This window comes from Mobula hypostoma, chromosome 14 (genome assembly GCF_963921235.1).
Source record: "Mobula hypostoma chromosome 14, sMobHyp1.1, whole genome shotgun sequence".
Lineage (NCBI taxonomy): Eukaryota > Metazoa > Chordata > Chondrichthyes > Myliobatiformes > Myliobatidae > Mobula > Mobula hypostoma.
Genome location: NC_086110.1, coordinates 10,968,555 through 10,988,621, shown reverse-complemented (window position 1 = coordinate 10,988,621; position 20,067 = coordinate 10,968,555). Strand labels below are relative to the sequence as shown.

At 41.0% G+C, this 20,067-nt stretch overlaps 1 protein-coding gene across 3 annotated transcripts in view; it reads right to left on the bottom strand.

The window, feature by feature from the left end:
• wdr59 (WD repeat domain 59) overlaps nucleotides 1-20,067 on the bottom strand; it is a 92,657-nt gene that overhangs the window by 26,999 nt on the left and 45,591 nt on the right. For 2 of the 3 annotated variants that reach the window (XR_010020279.1, XM_063066666.1), the window contains exons 19-21: nucleotides 19,849-19,905; nucleotides 16,184-16,317; nucleotides 12,066-12,147 (exon numbers count right to left, since the gene is read on the bottom strand). Coding sequence is in view for 2 of the 3 variants with exons in the window: in XM_063066666.1 (XP_062922736.1) it covers nucleotides 12,066-12,147; nucleotides 16,184-16,317; nucleotides 19,849-19,905 (273 nt within the window). In the remaining variant the exon portion in view is untranslated. The remainder of the gene's footprint in view (nucleotides 1-12,065; nucleotides 12,148-16,183; nucleotides 16,318-19,848; nucleotides 19,906-20,067) is intronic. The other variant, XM_063066668.1, reaches the window with a different exon arrangement.

The following is a 20,067-nucleotide window of genomic DNA, read 5'->3' as shown; positions in this document are numbered from 1 at the left end:
AGGGGAAAGTGTTCATAACATGATCAAATTCACCCTGAAATTTGAGAAGGAGAAGCTAAAGTCAGATGTATCAGTATTACAGTGGAACAGAGGGAATTACAGAGACATGAGAGAGGAGATGGCCAGAATTTACAGGAAAAGAACACTGGCAAGGATGACGACCGAGAAGCAATGGCTGGAAGCAATTCAGAAGGCACAGGATATATACATCCCAAAGAGGAAGAAGTATTCTAAAGGAAAGATAACACAACTGTGGTAACAAGAGAAGTCAAAGCCAAAGAAAGAGCATATAATACAGAAAAAAATAATAGGAAGTTAAGATGATTGGGAAGCCTTTAAAAACCAACAGAAGGCAACTAAAAAAGTCATCAAGAAGGTAAAGATGGAGTATGAAAGTGTTAGCCAACAATATTAAAGAGGATACCAAAAATTTCTTCAGATACATTAAACGTAAAAGTAAGATGAGAGTGGATATCAGTCCGCTGGAAAACAATGCTGGAGAGGTAGTAATGGGGCTAAGGAAATGGCAGACAATCTGAATAAGTATTTCACATCAGTCTTCACTGTGTAAGACACTAGCAGTATGGTGGAAGTTCCAGGTATCAGGTGTCAGGGGTCATGAAGTGTGAGGTTACCATTACTAGAGAGAAGGTTCTTGGGAAACTGAAAGGTTTGAAGGCAGATAAGTCACCTGGACCAGATGGTGTACATCCCAAGGTTATGAAAGAGGTGGGTGAAGAGATTCTGAGACATTAGAAATGACCTTTCAAGAATCACTCGATCCTGGAATGGTTTTAGAATAGTCATAGTCATACTTTATTGATCCCGGGGGAAATTAGAAGACTGGAGAATTGCAAATGTCACTCCACTCTTCTAGAAGAAAGAGAAGTAGAAGAAAGGAAACTATAGGCCAGTTAGTCTGACCTCAGTGGTTCGAAAAATGTTGGAGTTGATCATTAAGGATTAAGTCTCAGGGTACTTGTAGGCACACGATAAAATAGGCCGTAGTCAGCATTGTTTCCTCAAGGAAAACTTTTGCCTGACAAATCTGTTGGAATTGTTTGAAGAACTAACAAACAGGATAGACAAAGGAGAATCGGTTGATGTTATGTTCTGGAATTTTCAGAAGGCCTTTGACACATGAGGCTGCTTAACAAGCTACAAGCACATAGTATTACAGGAAAGATTCTAGCATGGATAAAGCAGTGGCTGATTGGCAGGAGGAAAAGAATGGAAATAAAGGGAGCCTTTTCTAGTTGCTGCCAGTGACTAGTGGTGCTCCACAGTGGTCTGTGTTGGGACCGATTCTTTTTATGTTATATGTCAATGATTTGGATGATGGAATTGATGGCAATGTTGCAAAGTTTGCAGGATATGAAGATAGGTGGAGAGACAGGTAGTTTTGAGGAAGTAGAGAGGCTACAAAAAGACTTACGACAGATTAGGAGAATGGGCAAAGAAGTAATAGATGGAAAACGGTGACGGGAAGTATATGGTCATGCACTTTGGTAGAAGAAATGAAAGAGCTGACTATTTTCCAACTGGAGAGAAAATACAAAAACTGAGGTGCAAGGGGACTTGGGGTTGCCTGTGTTGGATTCCCTAAAGGTTAATTTACAGGTTGAGTCTGTGGTGAGAAAGGCAAATGCGATGTTAGCATTCATTTCAAGAGGACTGGAATATATAAGCAAGGATGTAATGTTGAGACTTTATAAAGCACTGATACGGCGTATTGTGAGCAATTTTTGGCCCCTTATCTTAAGACCATAAGACAAAAGAGCAGAAGTCGGCCATTCAGCACATCGAGTCTGCTCCACCATTTTATCATGAGCTGATCCATTTAGTCCCACTCCCCTGCCTTCTCACCATAACCTTTGATGCCCTAGCTACTTAGATACCCATCAATCTCTGCCTTAAATATATCCAATGACTTGACCTCCACTGCCGCCCGTGGCAACAAATTCCACAGATTCACCATCCTCTTACAACCTCATCCAATTACTGCTATTTTTGGGTTACCAAAGATAGAATCAAATCATTTAACCTCTTTCAGCTCGTTGGATGATTGCATTTCTTACTTTAATGGCTAGAAGATCCATTTTGCTGAATTGGAAAGAGATTAATCCTCCTACCATATTTCATTGGTTTTCACAAACTATGTTGTGTTTAAATCTGGAAAAAATTAGAAGTGTTATTTATGACCCCTCCATTAAATTCGAAAAGACTTGGAGGCCATTTATTCAGCATTTCATATGATGTAATTTGACCATTTCCAAACTTACTTTACTTCTCCGTAATGTTGGTTGAGAGGAACGGGGTCGTCGACACTAAGGTTTTTAAAATTTGCTTGTTAAGCAGCCTCATGTGGCACCTTGTCAAAGGCCTTCTGAAAATTCCAGAACATAACATCAACCGATTTTTAAAAAATTTTAAAAAACTTTTCTCCCATTTTTTACAATGTTAAAACAGCCCAGGTCTTTTTTTTTCAGTTTAGTTGATTAATTCTGTTTAGATTAGTTTTTTTTGGGGGGGGGGGTTATTTTTTTTTTCCTTTTTCATGATTTTTAAAATTTTTTTAGATATTTTTCTTTGTTTGATATTATTCATTTGTATCCTATATGATTGGAAGTTTTATCATTTAAATGTCATCTGGCTTTATAATCACTCATGTTAATTATAACAATGTATTCCCAATATCTTTGTACTACTAACATGTTATGTTTATATTTTTATGAAACTAATAAAAAGATTGAAAAAGAAAAGAAGTCACCACCCTCTGGCTAAAAAAATTTCTTCGCATCTCCGTTCTGAATGGGCGCCCTTCAATCCTTAAGTCACACCCTCTCGTACTGGACTCCCCCACCATGGGAAACAACTTTGCCACATCCACTCTGTCCATGCCTTTCAACATTCGAAAGGTTTCTATGAGGTCCCCCCTCATTCTTCTAAACTCCAAGGAGTACAGTACAAGAGCGGTCAAACGTTCCTCATATGTTAACCCTCTCATTCCCGGAATCATTCTAGCGAATCCACTCTGAACCCTCTCCAACGTCAGCACATGCTTTCTTAAATAAAACTGCACACAGTACTCCACGTGAGGTCTTACCAGTGCCTTATAGAGCCTCAACATCACATCCCTGCTCATATATTCTATTCCTCTAGGAATGAATGCCAACATTGCATTTGCCATCTTCACCACTGACTCAACCTGGAGGTTAACCTTAGTATCCTGCACAAGGACTCCCAAGTCCCGTTACATCTCAGAACTTTGAATTCTCTCCCCTTTTAAATAATGGTCTGCCCGTTTATTTCTTCTACCAATGTGCATAACCATACTTTCCAACATTGTATTTCATTTGCCACTTCTTTGCCCATTCTCCCAATCTATCCATGCCTCTCTGCAGACTCTCTGTTTCCTCAGCACTGCCGGCCCCTCCACCTATCTTTGTATCATCAGCAAACTTAGCCACAAAGCCATCTATTCCATAATCCAAATCGTTGATGTACAACGTAAAAAGAAGTGGCCCCAACACGGGCCCTTGCGGAACACCACTGGTAACCGGCAGCTAAACAGAATGGGATCCCTTTATTCCCACTCTCTGTTTCCTGCCAATCAGCCAACGCTCTAACCACATATGTAACTTTTCCGTAATTCCATGGGCTCTTATCTTGTTTAGCAGCCTCATGTGTGGCACCTTGTCAAAGGCCTTCTGAAAATCCAAATATACAACATCCACTGCATCTCCCTTGTCTAGCCTACTTGTAATTTCCTCAAAAAATTGCAATAAGTTTGTCAGGCAGGATTTTCCTTTGAGGAAACCATGCTGAGTTCTGCCTATCTTGTCATATGCCTCCAGGTACTCCGTAACCTCATCCTTGACAATCGACTCCAACAACTTCCCGACCACCGATGTTAAGCTAACAGGTCTATAATTTCCTTTTTGCTTCTTTGCCCCCTTCTTAAATAGCGGAGTGACATTTGCAATCTTCCAGTCCTCCGGAACCATGCCAGAATCTATTGACTTTTGAAAGATCATTGCTAATGCCTCCGCAATCTCCACAGCTACTTCCTTCAGAACACACGGGTGCATTCCATCTGGCCCGGGAGATTTATCTACCCTTAGACTATTTAACTTCCTGAGTACTTTCTCTGTCATAATTTTGACTGTGTACACTTCTCTTCCCTGACACCCTTGAGTGCTGATGTCTTCCTCGGTGAAGACTGATGCAAAATACTCGTTCAGTTCCTCCACCATCTCCTTATCTCCCATTACAATTTCTCCAGCATCATTTTCTATCGGTCCTATATCTACTCTCAGCTGTCTTTTACTCTTTATATACTTGAAAAAGCTTTCAGTATCCTCTTTGATATTATTTGCTAGCTTCCTTTCATAGTTCATCTTTTCCCTCTTAATGACCTTCTTAGCTTTCTTAATGACCTTTTGTAAGCTTTTAAAAACTTCCCAATCCTCTGTCTTCCCACTAAGTTTTGCTTCCTTGAATGCCCTCTCGTTTGCTTTAACTTTGGCTTTGACTTCTCTTGTCAGCCACGGTTGCATCCTTTTTCCCTTCAAAAATTTCTTCTCTTTTGGAATATATCTGTCTTGCACCTTCCTCACTTCTCGCATAAACTCCAGCCACTGCTGCTCTGCCGTCCTTCCCGCTAGTGTCTCTTTCCAGTCAACTTTGGCCAGTTCCTCTCTCATGCCACTGTGATTTCCTTTACTCCACTGAAATACCGACACATTGGATTTTGGCTTCTCTTTCTCAAATTTCACAGTGAACTCAATCATGTTATGATCACTGCTTCCTCAGGGTTCCTTCACCTCAATCTCTCTAATCAACTCTGGTTCATTACACAAACTCAATCCAGTACAGTCGATCCCCTAGTGGGCTCAACAACAAGCTGTTCTAAAAAGCCATCTCATAAACATTCTACAAATTCTCTCTCTTGAGATCCAGTGCCGACCTGATTTTCCCAATCCACTCACATGTTAAAAGATGTGCTGAAACTGGAGAGGGTTCAAAGGAGATTCATGAAAATGATTACAGGATTGAATGGCTCTGGGCCTGTATTCACTATTCAGACGTATGAAAGGTGACCCAACTGAAACCTATTGAATGGTGTAAAGCCTTGACAGGGTGGATGTGGAGAAGATGTTTCCTATGGTGGGTAAGTCTAAGACCAGAGGACACAGCCACAGAATAGAGGGCGTCCTTTTAGAGCAGAGATGAGGAAGAATTTCTTCTGTCAGACAGTAGTGAATCTGTGGAATTGTTTGCCACAGGCAGTTTTGGAGGCCACATCTTCATGTATATTTAGGGCAGAGGTTGACAGATTCTTGACTGGTCAGGGCATGAAGGGATACGGGGAGAAGACAGGAGATTAGGGCAGAGAGGAATATTTGATCAGACAAGATGAAATGACAGAGCAAACTCGATGGGCCAAATGGCCTAATTTTTCCTCCTATATCTTATGGTATTATGGTCTTAAGTACTCCCTGAACTACCAGTTCCAGTATTTTCTATCTTTAAATTACAGCACTGTAGGGTCAGACAGATTAGAGATGAGGAGGAGAGTGTCCATAAGGTAGTTTAGAAATATGCATGTTTGAATGAGAAGTGGTACACAGGAAATTTACAGCTACACATGTAGATGACATCAACTATACAATCTTCATTGATCTTCCTTGAATCTCTTCAAACATTTCAACCCAAGATCTTTCCTTAAGAAATCCATGATGACTGTCCTTGATTAAACTGTGCTTTTCTAAATGGGAATTTATTTTATTACTCAGACATCATTCCAGTCATTTGAACATTACCATTACATGGTCTGTGATTACTTGATGTAGCCCTTCCTCCCTTTTAAAACAAGGATTTGCGGTCAGTAATCTTCCAGTGCTACAGCACTATACCTATCCCCCAAAAAGCATTCAAAAATAATCAGGGCATCTTCTGTTTCAAGAATCTGGAATATACTTCAAGTTAGCCTGACAATTTATCCATTTTAAGAAATTTTAGGCTGTTTAATATCTTCCTTACTTATCACTCTTCATCCTTAAAGGCAATGTTTATTGCTCCCTACATGTGTAAAAGTAGACCTGTACTCTTCCTTGATTACTCTTTTGGTTCCAACTCTTTCCATTACAGCCCTGTTTCAGCTTATATTTTAATAAAAAGTTTTCAGGTTTCCCTTAATCTTACCAACACCCTCTTTCCCCTGCTAAATTTAATTTCACTCCTATATTCCTCTAGGCTCTCTGCGATGCTGGGATTTCAGCATCAGTGATAAATTTCCTTTCCTTTGGCTAATTTAAGAATTTTAGGTTCCTTTCCTCATATTTCTGGAATCTAAACCCTCACATCCCCTTGACGAATATCTCCCATTGCTCTGCCCTTCAAAGTATGCCTGAGAGCACAGGGAGGGTAGAAATTTCTCTGAGAAGTAGTTAAAGCTAGGATGGCAAAAGTGTATGAAGCTTGAAGAGACTGAATTTAGGCAGCCAAATACCTGAGAGAGGTCAAAACATCATAAAATGATTTAGGCAACACACACAAAATGCTGGAGGAACTCAGCAGGAATTGCTGAAGGGTCTTGACTCGGAACGTCGACTGTACTCTTTTCCATAGATGCCATCTGGCCTGCTGAGTTCCTCCAGCATTTTGTGTGTGTTGCTTGGATTTCCATCATCTGCAGATTTTCTCTTGTTTGTAAAATGATTTAGAACGGGTCTAGTTTGAGTAAAGAAAAAAAAGAGGAAAAATTGGATAAAGAATTGATGACTCAGGTCTCAATGCGAACCTAATTGGTCATGAGACAAAAAATGGAACAATTACATTCATTGTATATAAATTATTGTTACACAAATTTCCTAAGAATGAAAAGTTCAAAGTACAAAGTAAATTTTATTATCAGAGTACATATATGTCACCACATACAACCCTGAGATTCATTTTTTCTGCCGGCATACTCAGCAAACCTATAGAGTACTAACTATGGTAGGATCAAAGAAAGATCAACCAGAAAACAACAACGTGCAAACGCAAATATAAATAGAAAGCAATAAATAACAAGAACATGAAATAACAAGATGAAGAATCCTTAAAGTGAGATCATTGGTGGGAACATCTCAATGGGTGGGCAAATGAGTATAGTTAGCCTCTTTTGTTCAAGAGCCTGATGGATGAGGGGCAGTAACTGTTCCTGAACCTGGTGGTGCAAGTCCTGAGGCACTTGTACTTCTACCTGATGGTAGCAGTGAGAAAAGAGCATGGCCTGGGTGGCGAGGATCTCTGATGATGAAAGCTATTTTCCTACGACAGCAAATCCACTACCTTTTGTAGGATTTTCCATTCAAAGGCATTGGTGTTTCCATACCAGGCCATGATGCAGCCAATCAATACACTCTCCCTACACATCTATAGAAGGTTGTAAAAGTTTTTGATGACATACCACATCTCCACAGACTCCTAAGGAACTAGAGGTGCTGTCGTGCTTTCTTCGCAATTGCATTTACATGCTGGGTCCAGGACAGGTCTTCTGTAACAGCAACACCAAGGAATTTAAAGTTGCTAACCTTCTCTAGCTCTGATCCTCCGATGAATACTGACTCATAGACCTCTGGTTTCTCTCTCCTGAAGTCTACAATCAGTTTCTTAGTCTTGTTGGCATTGAGTGAGAGGTTATTGTTCTAGACACCACTCAGCCAAGTTTTTAATCTCCTTCCTGTATGCTGTTTCATCACCACATTTGATATGCCCACAACAGTTGTGTTATCAGCAAACTTGAATATGGTGTTGGAGCTGTACTTAGCCACAGAGTCACAGATGTAAAGCAAGTAGAGCAAGGGGCTATGCACACAACCCTGTAGTACACCGGTGCTGATGGTGACTGTGGAGGTGTTTTTGCCAATCTGAACTAACTGGGGTCTACAAGTGAGGAAATTCAGAATCCAATTGCACAAAGAGGTATTGAGGCCAAGGTCTCAGAGCTACAGGCACTTGAACATAGCCAGATTAAAAACAGAACAATTCAGTGACAAGCTGTACAAAATCACAGGCAGTGATAGTGAAATGGCAGAGTGTTTCTACTTCAGACTGAAGGCAGATACATTGCATATATTTAGTTACTGGTTAAAAGAGGTGTCAGTGCGTTGGTCAATCACTAATGTTACATATTAATGGATGCTCCACAGCTGTGCAGGGCTTGCCCAATACTCACAGTCCCCTGGGAAGACAACATTGATGAAGCCCATGAACGCAAGTTAACCAAGTATGCAGAATTAAGATCAGAGTGCAGAGACAGAGGGTAGAAGGTCTCATGCTATCCATTCAAAGTAGGCTACCGTGGGTTTATTGCGTTCACTTTCCAGAAGTGGTTGCGTGACCTTGGCTTCACTTGAAGAGAGATCAAGTCAACCAGCAGGGCTGTAGCTGAGGCAGCAGAGAAAGGATCAGCGTGGGTGTGGACCAAGTATGTCCAGAGGGGCAGATAGTCAGGCAGTGACTTGCAAACCCTTCGGTAGTTGCATAGACACCTGAAGAGCAGACTATCTGTTGGATGGAAGTGACCAACAACTCTGATAAAGGCAGATGCCAAGTTTTTCAGCTCACCAGTGGGAGGTGGTGCTTTAGCACTGCTGGCCCACCACCTCGAGGGAGTCTTGATCATAAGCGGGCCGAAACTCCTGAAGACAGGTGGCAGATCAACTGATGATCCCACTGGTGATAGCACAGGACAGTTAACATCTTAGTCCACGTGTATTTTTTAACTCTTACTTCCTTCAAGGCAAGATTGCGTAGCGTAAGCACAAATGACCGATCACTCATAGATGAACTCAATGCCTTTTTGACACGTTTTGATAGGAAGAACTGTGACACATCCACACAAGTCGGCACATGTCCAGATGAAAATACTCCAACACTAATTTCAGTCTCTGAGGCAGACACCTGGGCATCCTTCAAGAGGATTAATCCAAGAAAGGTACCTGGTCCAGACTGGTCGAGTACTAAAGATTTGTGTGGACCAACTGGCTGAAGTACTTTCAAACATATTCAACCTCTCACTTCCCACCTGCTTCAAAAAGACATCCATTGTACCGGTGCTCAAGAACGTGTGAATTGCCTCAGTGACTATCGTCCAGTGGCACTTACATCAACCATGATCAAGTTCACGTTCAAGTTTGTACATAAATATCCATGAATACAGCCAAACAGCATTATTCCAGGGCCAAGTTACAAAACACAGTACCAACAGTCTTACAGAGCACAAGGGATATATAGGACATACAAGATAGCAAGTATATATAACAGTAAAGTACAGTCACACAAAAAATATATAGTTCAAGTCTCTGAGTCCATGACTGTTGCCGCAGTCTGCAGTCAAGCACAATACAGCTTGCCTTCTGCTGAGCGAACACTTGGAAACAGCACCAACTCCAGCATGGATGCCAGGCCACACTGCCTCCAGTGCTCCGGAGGAGCCCCGACTCCAACTCACAATGAAATGACTTGAGGGATTTGTTATGGCATGAATCATCTGCCTCAGAGATGACCTGGATCTGCTCCTATTTGCTACCACCACAATAAATCAACAGCAGGTGCAACTTCTCTGGCTCTTCACTCTTCCCTGCACTATTTGAGGAACAGAAACATGTATGTCAGACTGCTGTTCATCAACTGCACCTCCACGGGCAACATAATCATCCCACCCAAGCTCATCAAGCTTCAAGATCTAGTTCTCTGTACCTCCCATTGCAACTAGATACTCAACTTCCTCATCAGAAGACTTCAATCAGTAGGAATGGTAATAAACTCTCCTCCTTGCTGACCATCAACACATGTGCACCCTAAAGCTGCGTGCTTAGCCCCTGCTCTGTTCTCTATATGAACCATACCACCCAGTTGGACCCATGTGGCCAATTGACCCACTGACCTACACACCTTTGTAATGTGGGAGGAAACCAGAGCACCCGGAGGAAACCCACGTGGTCACGGGGAGAGCGTGCAAGCTCCTTACAGACAGTGGCAGCACATGAACCTGGGTCGCTGGCTCTTTAACAGCACCAGGCCAGTTGCTACGCTACGTAGTTGTGATATTCTGAAAGGAACCAGATCGAAGTGTCTTGTGGGTGGGAAAAGCAATCCTGCTGTCAGCCTCCAGAAGCAGCTCTGGTGATTTTGATGAATGTTGATTTGATCTCCCCCACGCCTTAAGTACTGTATTACCGTTCTACTTTAGGACGGAGATGAGGAGGAACTGCTTTTCCCAGAGGGCGGTGAATCTGTGGAATTCTCTGCCCAATGAAGCACTCAGTAAATATATTTAAGACAACCTTGGATAAATTTTTGCATAGTAGGGGAATTAAGGGTTATGGGAAAATGGCTTGACAGGCCAGATGGCCTACTCCTGCTCCTGTTTCTTATGTTCTTATACACATGACTGTGCGGCTAAGCACAGTTTCAATGACATCTTCAAATTTGCTGACAAATTCAGACGAATCACAGGTGGTGAAGAGTCAACGTATCGGATGGAGCAAGATTGGTCACCTAATTGAGTGGTGCCTCAAAAACAGTATAAGCAAAACTAAAGAAATGATTGCTGACTTCAGGAAGGGGGAAAGTGAACATGCTCCAGTCTACATTGAGGGATTAGTGGTGGAGAGGGTCAGCAGCTATAATTCCTGGGCAATGCCACATTGGATAATCTGTCCTGATGCGATCATAAGGAAAGAATGCCAGCATCTTTCCTTTCCTAGGACATTAAGGAGGTTCAGTGTGTCATCAAACACTCTAACAGACTTCTACAGATATACTGTTGAAGGTATCCCAGCTAGTTTCATCATAGTCTGTACGGCAATTCAAATGTACAGGATGTAAGAAGCTACAAAGGACAGTGACTCTGTCAAATTCATCATGGGCACATACCTCTCCACCCATGGTACTATCTATAAGAGGCACTGCCTCAAGAAGGCAACATACACCAGTGGCCAAATTGGCCTTTTGTCAGCTTGAACCTGTCTGGCAATTCTCCTCGGATCTCTCTCATTAACAAGGGCATTACAGAATGTTCTTTGCACCATTTTCTATAAATTCTAGAAAGGGTTATGTGTAAAAATCCCAGGAGATCAATGGTTTTTGAGATCCTCAAAACACCCTGTCTGGCACCAACAATCATTCCATGGTTAAAGTCACATTTCTTTGGTCAGAACAACAACTGAATCTCTTACAAACAACAGGAATTCTGCAGATGCTGGAAACTCAAGCAACACACATCAAAGTTGCTGGTGAACGCAGCAGGCCAGGCAGCATCTCTAGGAAGAGGTACAGTCGACGTTTCAGGCCGAGACCGAGTCCTGACAAAGGGTCTCAGCCTGAAACGTCGACTGTACCTCTTCCTAGAGATGCTGCCTGGCCTGCTGCGTTCACCAGCAACTTTGATGTGTGTTGTTAATTGAATCTCTTGACCATGTCTACATGTTTTTATGCAGTGAGTTACTGTCACACAATTGGCTGATTAGATATTTGTATTAATGATCATGTTTACAAATGTACCTAATAAAGTGGCCAAGATCCCCACCACCTGGGCCATGCTATCTTTTCACAGCTGCCATCAGACAGGAGGTACAGAATCCTCAAATCCCACAGCACCACTTTCTAATATAGATACTTCATTTGGATCTTGAACCAACTGGCACAACCCAAATCACTACAGTTTACAACACTATGACTACTTTGCACTAAAAGGACACCTTTTTTTGTTCTAATCCAGTTTTCTTGTAAAAGGTTTGCAAGATTTGTGATGATTCTATGCTTTTCTTGTGAATACTGCTTCTGTGATGCAAGATACCTGTGATGCTGCTGTAGGTAAGGTTTTCATTACACCTGCACATACATGTGCAATTGACAATAATCTTGACTTCGACAATTGTATTTCGGAAAGAAAATAGAATGAATCTGGGAAACAGCAGATGACTCACCTTAAAATTGATAGATGGAAATTATGTAGAAATTCTTTTGTAGAAACACATTTATTAGGTGGAATATTTTTACAGGTTCAGTACCTGAACAAGGTCTCTGCGCCCAACTGACAAAGCTGCAGCAGCATTCTTCTGACAAGTATCTTGGATGTCATTCACATTCAGTCTACAGAGAAAGGTAAGAATGTGAGAATAATCCAAATAGATGAGCAAATAAAACACTTGTTTGAAAATACTTATCAAAAGCCATTCGTTATAGAGGACACCACTACATGAGAGCCTCTGGAATACATTTCCTCCAGTCAATTCAACAGTTATCCTTCCTCCATTGAAATGATATGATTTAAGTTCTTTGCTGATGTTTTCATTTTCCACCTCCATTAATATCTCAAGTTATAATGAAAAAGTCCAAGCCAGAGTGTAGAAAGGCTTGTATAATATTCAAGTTTGCCTCAGTAAAGTCAGGTATCCGTTCCACACAATGGATTGTACTATAGCCCAAGTAACCGCACTGCATTCACCTCTGTTAATTGGAACTCAGAACTGATAACACCCTGACTCTGCCTAGAGCTTTAAACTATATTTTTATGATGTTCACTATGTTTTCAAAATAGCTTTTTTGAATGTAATTGCTTTCAGACATCCAAAGGTTATAAAATATTAGCGAGAGCTTTACCCCAGTTTCTGTCATCATAAAATCTCAAAATAAAATGGGAAGACCCCTGGTGGAGGAATAACTGAAACGCACTTAGAGTTACTCAAAAGTTCAAAGTAAATTTATTACACTGGAAATAAATTTTTTCAGAAGCGTTGCTTCCTCAGAATTTTTTTTGTTTATGATAGACCACTTGAAGCTGAACACAAATACAATTTCAGACTACTTGTATCACATGGGAATTTGGAGAAAAAAAATTTTTTTACTGAATATAATGCATCTAATTGCGTAACAGTGCTGACGCTTTACAACAGTTCAACTAAGTTAAAAATGTTTTGTTGATGATTTTCGTTTGTACTCAATGTCTGAGGCTTCTCACTTAAGTATCCAACAATAATTAGCCAGCATTGATGGATTCCAGTTGCCCTGATACTGTTTCTCCATTACCGCAATGTTCCTTTCACCATGCTTGTCACTGACAGCGCCAAGGTTTGCAGGGAAGAAGTCTAAATGAGAATGCAGAAAATGAATCTTTAGTGACATGTTGTATTTCATGGTTTTGTATGCTTGAAGCATGTTGTCAACCAGCTGCATGTAGTTTGGTGCTCTGTAGTTGTCAAGAAAATTTTCAAGAACATCCTTGAATGCCTTCCATGCAATTTTCTCTGGTCCCACCAGAAGTTCTTCAAATTGCCCATCATTGATGACCTGTTTGATTTGTGGAACAATGAAAATGCCTTCCTTAATTGTGGCATCCGTTAATCTGGGAAACATCTGTTTCAAACACATAAACTCTTCTTGGGCTTCTAGCTGGATACAAGTGTCAACTCAAAGCAACGAATATTGTGGTGAACAGCCTCCCCGTAGAGGTGAATGAAAAGGGATCTAGTGCTTTCCCAGCATATATGACACAGAAACATAGAAAACCTACAACACAATACAGCTCTTCGGCCCACAATGCTGTGCCGAACATGTACTTACTTTAGAAATTACCTAGGGTTACCCATATCCCTGTATTTTTCTCAGCTCCATGTACCTATACAGGAGCCGCTTAAAAGACCTTATCGTATCTGCCTCCACCACCGTTTCTGGCAACCCACTCCATGTACTCACCACTCTGCGCAATAAAATTACCCTTGACATTTCCTCTGTACCTACTTCCAAGCACCTTAAAACTGTGCCCTCTTGTGTTAGCCATTTCAGCCCTGGGAAAAAGCCTCTGACTATCCACACAATCAATGCCTCTCATCATCTTGTACATCTCTATCAGGTCACCTCTCATCCTCCGACGCTCCAAGGAGAAAAGGCCGCGTTCCCTCAACCTATTCTCATAAGGCATGCTTCCCAATCCAGGCAACATCCTTGTAAATCTCCTCTGCACCCTTTCTATAGTTTCCACATCCTTCCTGTAGTGAGGTGACCAAAACTGAGTGCATTGCTCCAAGTGGGGTCTGACCAGGGTCCAATATAGCTGTAACATTACCTCTCAGCTCATGAACTCAATCCCATGGTTGATGAAGGCCAATGCTCCGTATGCCTTCTTAATCACAGAGTCAACTTGCACAGCAGCTTTGAGTGTCCTATGGACTTGGACCCCAAGATCCCTCTGTTCCTCCACACTGCCAAGAGTCTTACCACTAATACTATATTCTGCCATCATATTTGACCTACCAAAATGAATTACCTCACACTTATCTGGGTTGAACTCCATCTGCCACTTCTCAGCCCAGTTTTGCATCCTATCACTGTCCTGCTGTAACCTCTGACAGCCCTCCACACTATCCACAACACCCCCAACCTTTGTGTCATCAGCAAATTTACTAACCCATCCCTCCACTTCCCCATCCAGGTCATTTATAAAAATCACAAAGAGAAGGGGTTCTAGAACAGATCCCTGAGGCACACCACTGGTCGTCAACCTCCATGCAAAATATGACCCATCTACAATCACTCATAGCCTTCTGAGCGCAAGCCAATTCTGGCTCCACAAAACAAGGTCCATTGATCCCATGCCTCCTTACTTTCTAAATAAGCCTTGCATGGGGTACCTTATCAAATGCCTTGCTCCTCCTTCATCAATGTGTTTAGTCACATCCTCAAAAAATTCAATCAGGCTCGTAAGGTACGACCTGCCTTTCACGAAGTCATGCTAGCTAGTCCTTATCATATTATACTTCTCCAAATGTTCATAAATCCTGCCTCTCAGGATCTTTTCCATCAACTTTCCAACCACTGAAGTAAGACTCACTGATCTATAATTTCTACTCTCTTTTTTGAATAAGGGAACAACATCTGCAACCCTCCAATCCTCCGGAACCTCTCCTGTCCTCATTGATGATGCAACGATCATTGCCAGAGGCTCAGCAATCTCCTCCCTCGCCTCCCACAGTGGCCTGGGGTACATCTCATCCGGTCCGAGAGACTTATCCAACTTGATGCTTTCCAAAAGCTTCGGCACATCCTCTCTTAATGTCTATATGCTCAAGCTTTTCAATCCTCTGTAAGTCATCCCTACAATAGACTGGTCCTGGACTTATTTTCTGAGCCAATAGACTGGTCCTGGACTTACCATCTGGTATAGTTTGCATTTTGTTGTTTGATTGTTTGTGGTTTTTGTATTGCTATATTTATGCTTTATTCTTGGTTGGTGCGGCTGTAACGAAACCCAATTTCCCTCGGGATCAATAAAGTATATCTATCTATCTATCGCCAAGATCCTTTTCCGTAGTGAATACTGAAGCAAAATATTCATTAATTATCTCTGCTAACTCCTCAGGTTCCACACACACTTTTCCACTGTCATACTTGATTGGTCCTATTCTCTCACGTCTTATCCTCTTGCTCTTACGCATAAACTCTTTTCGGGCTTCCAGCAAGGTACAGATGTTGATTTTAACATACGCAATGATTCAAAGTGACGAATACCTCTACAGGGAAGAATTTCACCTCAATATTTGCCACTTTGAATCATTGAGTAGATTAAAATCAACACCTGTACCCGGCTAGAAGCCCGAGAAGAGTTTGTGTGTCATACACGCCAGGAAAGCACTAAATCCTTTTTCATCCGTCTCAAATATTGAAATCCTTCACGGAAATTTACAGCCTTTCTAAAACCTGTTCTGCATTGCAGCATCCACCTTGCTTAAGCATACGTGGACAGAAAGTTTTCATGACACTGAGACACAGAAGAAAATCCAAGGAAATGGAACAGGAAAATATTAATATTGTCACTGAGGTAATACATCTGCGTGCAATGTTCAACCTCGAAATCAGAGTTTGGGTCATGAAAGATGGAAGAAAAATTGTGGCTGAAATTATTAGGATGGTAAACACTGTGCCTCGTGAAGGAAGAAACACGCAATTGGAATATCTATTCACAATTCTTTTTTGAAATTCAATCTCAGGATGTAGATGTTGCTGGCAAAGCCAGCAGTTAATGCCATCGCCAGCTGCTCGAAAAAGTGATGGAAAGTCCAGAAGTACATGTAAGTTGTTCTAGCCGGAAGGTTTATATGTTAATGCAATGATAAATGTCTTTGACACTTACATGTACAGTTCCCCCAATGACTTGTGTACTGGAAGAAGACAGGAGATGTCTTGGATGATAACTTTCCCTGCAGCCTTAATTGGTCGGTTGTTTGTATCAGTCCCTTCTCGCTTTCCTTTCCATCGACGTGATTTCTGTGAACAGAAAAAGTTTATCAACATTAACTGCAAAATTAGTTCGAAGAAGAAGGTGCATCTTTATCCCAGTACACTCATTAAAATTAAATTTTGAGAAATTAATGCTAAAGTCATTGAAAATTAAACACACCCCTGGGCTTTGTGAGTTCTGAGAGCTAAAACAATTTTCTGAATCTCAATTAGCCCCATGTATTTTATTCTGTGTATTCTTTTGTTGACTACAGGGAAACCTTTAATAAAGTTTGCAATCCTGCCTCTAATCTAAATGGAATATCCACTGGAGAAACCCCTAGAACTTTCAGTACTCATTCTTGGATTGGCAACTGCAGACTGAATGCTGGAAATTCCATGAACTAAATTGTCCACAATGAGAGCCCCACAGAATTACCCGATCAAATGCGGAAGTCAGCTATGCTCCTTTTGAGACTCACAGGCCCAATGTCCATCTGCCAAAAGGAATCACTTTGTTCTTGATAGAATTTAGGTAAAGTCCATGACAAACTAAGGAAATATTTTATTTGTTTTTACTCACAAAGCTTGAGAAGGAAATCATTGCTGAAGCCTGAAGTGCAATTAACAGCTTTTTATTAGTGCAACATTTGTAGTTATTTGAACCAGATAGTTATTTAAACCCAGTGATTCAAACTGATTGTACCCAAATGAAAATAAGAGGTAACTAACGTAGCATTATAAAGCATGAAGCTATGTACACAAATAAAATGCTGATTTTCATCAGTAGGGATTGTCTGATTAACTTAAAGAGTCAGGAACTTGGAGGTTTTATGTATGTATTCCACAGTGGTGGTTCTACAGTGTACATGGACTGTAATCATGGTCCTTGTATCTAAGTTGTTGTTTTATCATTCAGTGGTCATTAAAAAAAGTGCATATGAGCCTTGCTATGCAAGCTGAGCCTGAAATTCCAATTATTCTAAGGTCTCATTCCAAATTCCTCATTTGACTGATCCTGAATCTATCTTCACAACTATACTGTGGCACTAAATGCTTGCTTCTACAGTATTAGCCTTCAGTGTACCTCATATTTTCACCCTATCACATGTGTGTGGAATAAATTTAGAATGCAAGATGGATCAAAAATAGACAAGATTAAACATTTAATATCCCAGAACAGATAAAGAGAGGAAATTATAAAAATATGCAAAAAAATTAGGAAGTGATATGGGGACCCAACCCCGCCCCCCGCCGCCCCCCCCCCCGGCCCGGTAATGGTAGGAGCCCATGGCATGAAAAGGTTGGGAACCCCTGTTCTAGAGAGTGAGGTGTAAATTAATAATAGAGTTAGGAGAGAGGAGAGAGAGAAAGAGAGAGAAGGAAAAATATGAAGTGCATCTTGGAAGGAGAATAATGAAGAAGAATGTGAAGATATCTGATCAGGATAAAGTAGAGCTAAATATAAACAGGTAAATTATTCAGGTATAATCTTTAAAGAAGTAAAGTTTCAGGTACAGGTTTTATTATTTAATTATTCAGCCTGTCAAATAGCTATACTTGCAGAATCATTAAAAACTGATTTGGAAACTCAAGAGTCTGCGGTGTGGAAAGAGGAGAGCCAATACCTTCAGAGGAAATGAGATTGACAGGATCCCTGAAAAATGTCAATACATATCTGATAACATGACCCCCGGTATCTGAAGTCCAATACAGGTCTGGAGCCATGGAAACTGATCTATTAATGATTCCTAGCCTAGTACACTTAATCTGTATGAAATGCAGGAATCACGCCACAAACTAAGATACTAATTATTCTGCTTCAGTAATTCCAGTCAGTCTCAACAGGAATATAAAGTAATATCTTGACAACCTTTTTCAGATGTGAGCACATTTTATACACAGATATTCAAACAGTCATCACTAGCCTCCACACCTAGCGTATTATCATTTGCCATTTCTGCCAGCTCCAACAAGATCCCACCATCAGTCCCAACTTCCTCCTACCCGCACCCTCTTCCACAGGGAACACTCTCTGTGACTCCCTGGTCTGCTCAATCTTTCCCCTTTCATCATCCCTGGTCACTTTCCTGTGCAAATGTAAGAGGTGCAACATTTGTCCCTTCACCTCCTCTCTCACCACAATCCAGGGATCTAAACAACCCTGGAGAGATCTATATGCACCTCCCTTATTATATGATTTCGTCTACAAGACTCTGTCTCTACCCTCTCCCTCTCCCAGTTCCATTTGCCTAATTCCACCACCCCCATCCTTCCTTTGTTTCCACTTATCACCTACCAGCCTCTATCTCTACCCTCCTCCTCACCTCTATATATTGGCTAACTTCCTTCTACACCCTCAGTTGTGATGTAGGGTCTTGACCCAAAATATCAACCACCTCTTTTCCTCTACAGATGCTGCTTGACCACAGAGTTCTTCCAGCAGTTTGTTTCTTGTTCTTCAGACATCAAATTGAACATAAGAACCAAAGTGGTAGGTTTGAGTGAAAAACAAATTAAGATTTTGTTTCTTTACAGCAATAGCAATAAATGATTTGGATTCAATACAGCCAAGTAATTTCCTAGTGAATCAAAGCTTTAAAAGCATTTGTGGAACACTTTTGTGAACTCTTCACAATATACACAACAAGAAGGATGAATTTTCCCCATTGGTCTTGGTTTGTCATCAGTTGATAGCAAGTACTAACATGGTGAATATGCAGCTTCACACACATACTAATGCCTTGAACTTCCATCACTGCTCAGGTTCACTAAAATGCATGTAAAAGGCTCATATGAACACTTACACGGGTAAAGAATGAATGAATGATTTCAAGTACAAATTTAATTTTGGCAGGTATCAAAAGAAAACTCGGTCCCTGATATAGCAGAGCTATGAAATGTTCCTAGAGCACATGGAACAAAGTATTCTTTAAACAAATGTACTTATAATAAAAGCCCAGCTCAGTCAGCAGCATGCATATCATGCAGTTACTTACTCATAGTAACTACCTAGTGGAATTAAATTCATACAAAAGGAAAAACATTAGTGTGAAAAGCAGGGGTTGTTTCGAACTGCCCAAGAGTGGGATGGCCAGCTGCACCTTATCTCATTCCATTCAGGAGAACAACTAAGAATTTTCAATCATATTGAAATAAGTGATCTTTAACTTGAAGCTAAAATGTTACAATTGTCCTTCACATCCTTGGGATTGAGAAGGAAAAAAAAATAAAATCACATCCGAGGCTTCCTATGTACTTGTTATTAAGGAACTCATAACTGTAGATCTCAGTTAAGTATATTAGCTCAGCTCTGGAACCTATTACAACTGGATAGTCCTTTCTGTCTGGATTCATTCAAATGTAAGGAGTCTCTATATGGTCCTTTAGGCTAGCGTACATTGTTAACTTGCAACCATCCAGCAGGAGATTGCAGCTTTTGGTGGCTGAACAAAAAATATCCAATCCTAGTCCTTCTGCAGAAAGAGCTGGCTGTTGGTGAATTGTTACTCGATAGAGGGCAACTGGCCATCCCAGAGTCACAAAGGTGCAAATGCAGGATGGTAATGTGCACAGTACCGGGAACTCATTAGTGGCTTGAATGGACCAGCGCCGCCAGTTGGAGAGAGGAGACATCTGCAAGTATGAACATCGCCAAAACATAAAGGAGAAACACCAAGAAAATAAAAAAAATAACTCAACAGGAAGGAAAACACACACACACAGACACACAAAATAAATGAAACATATGGAAAAGATAAACTTCAAAGTGTCACTCAGGGAGAAGGTAGCTATAAA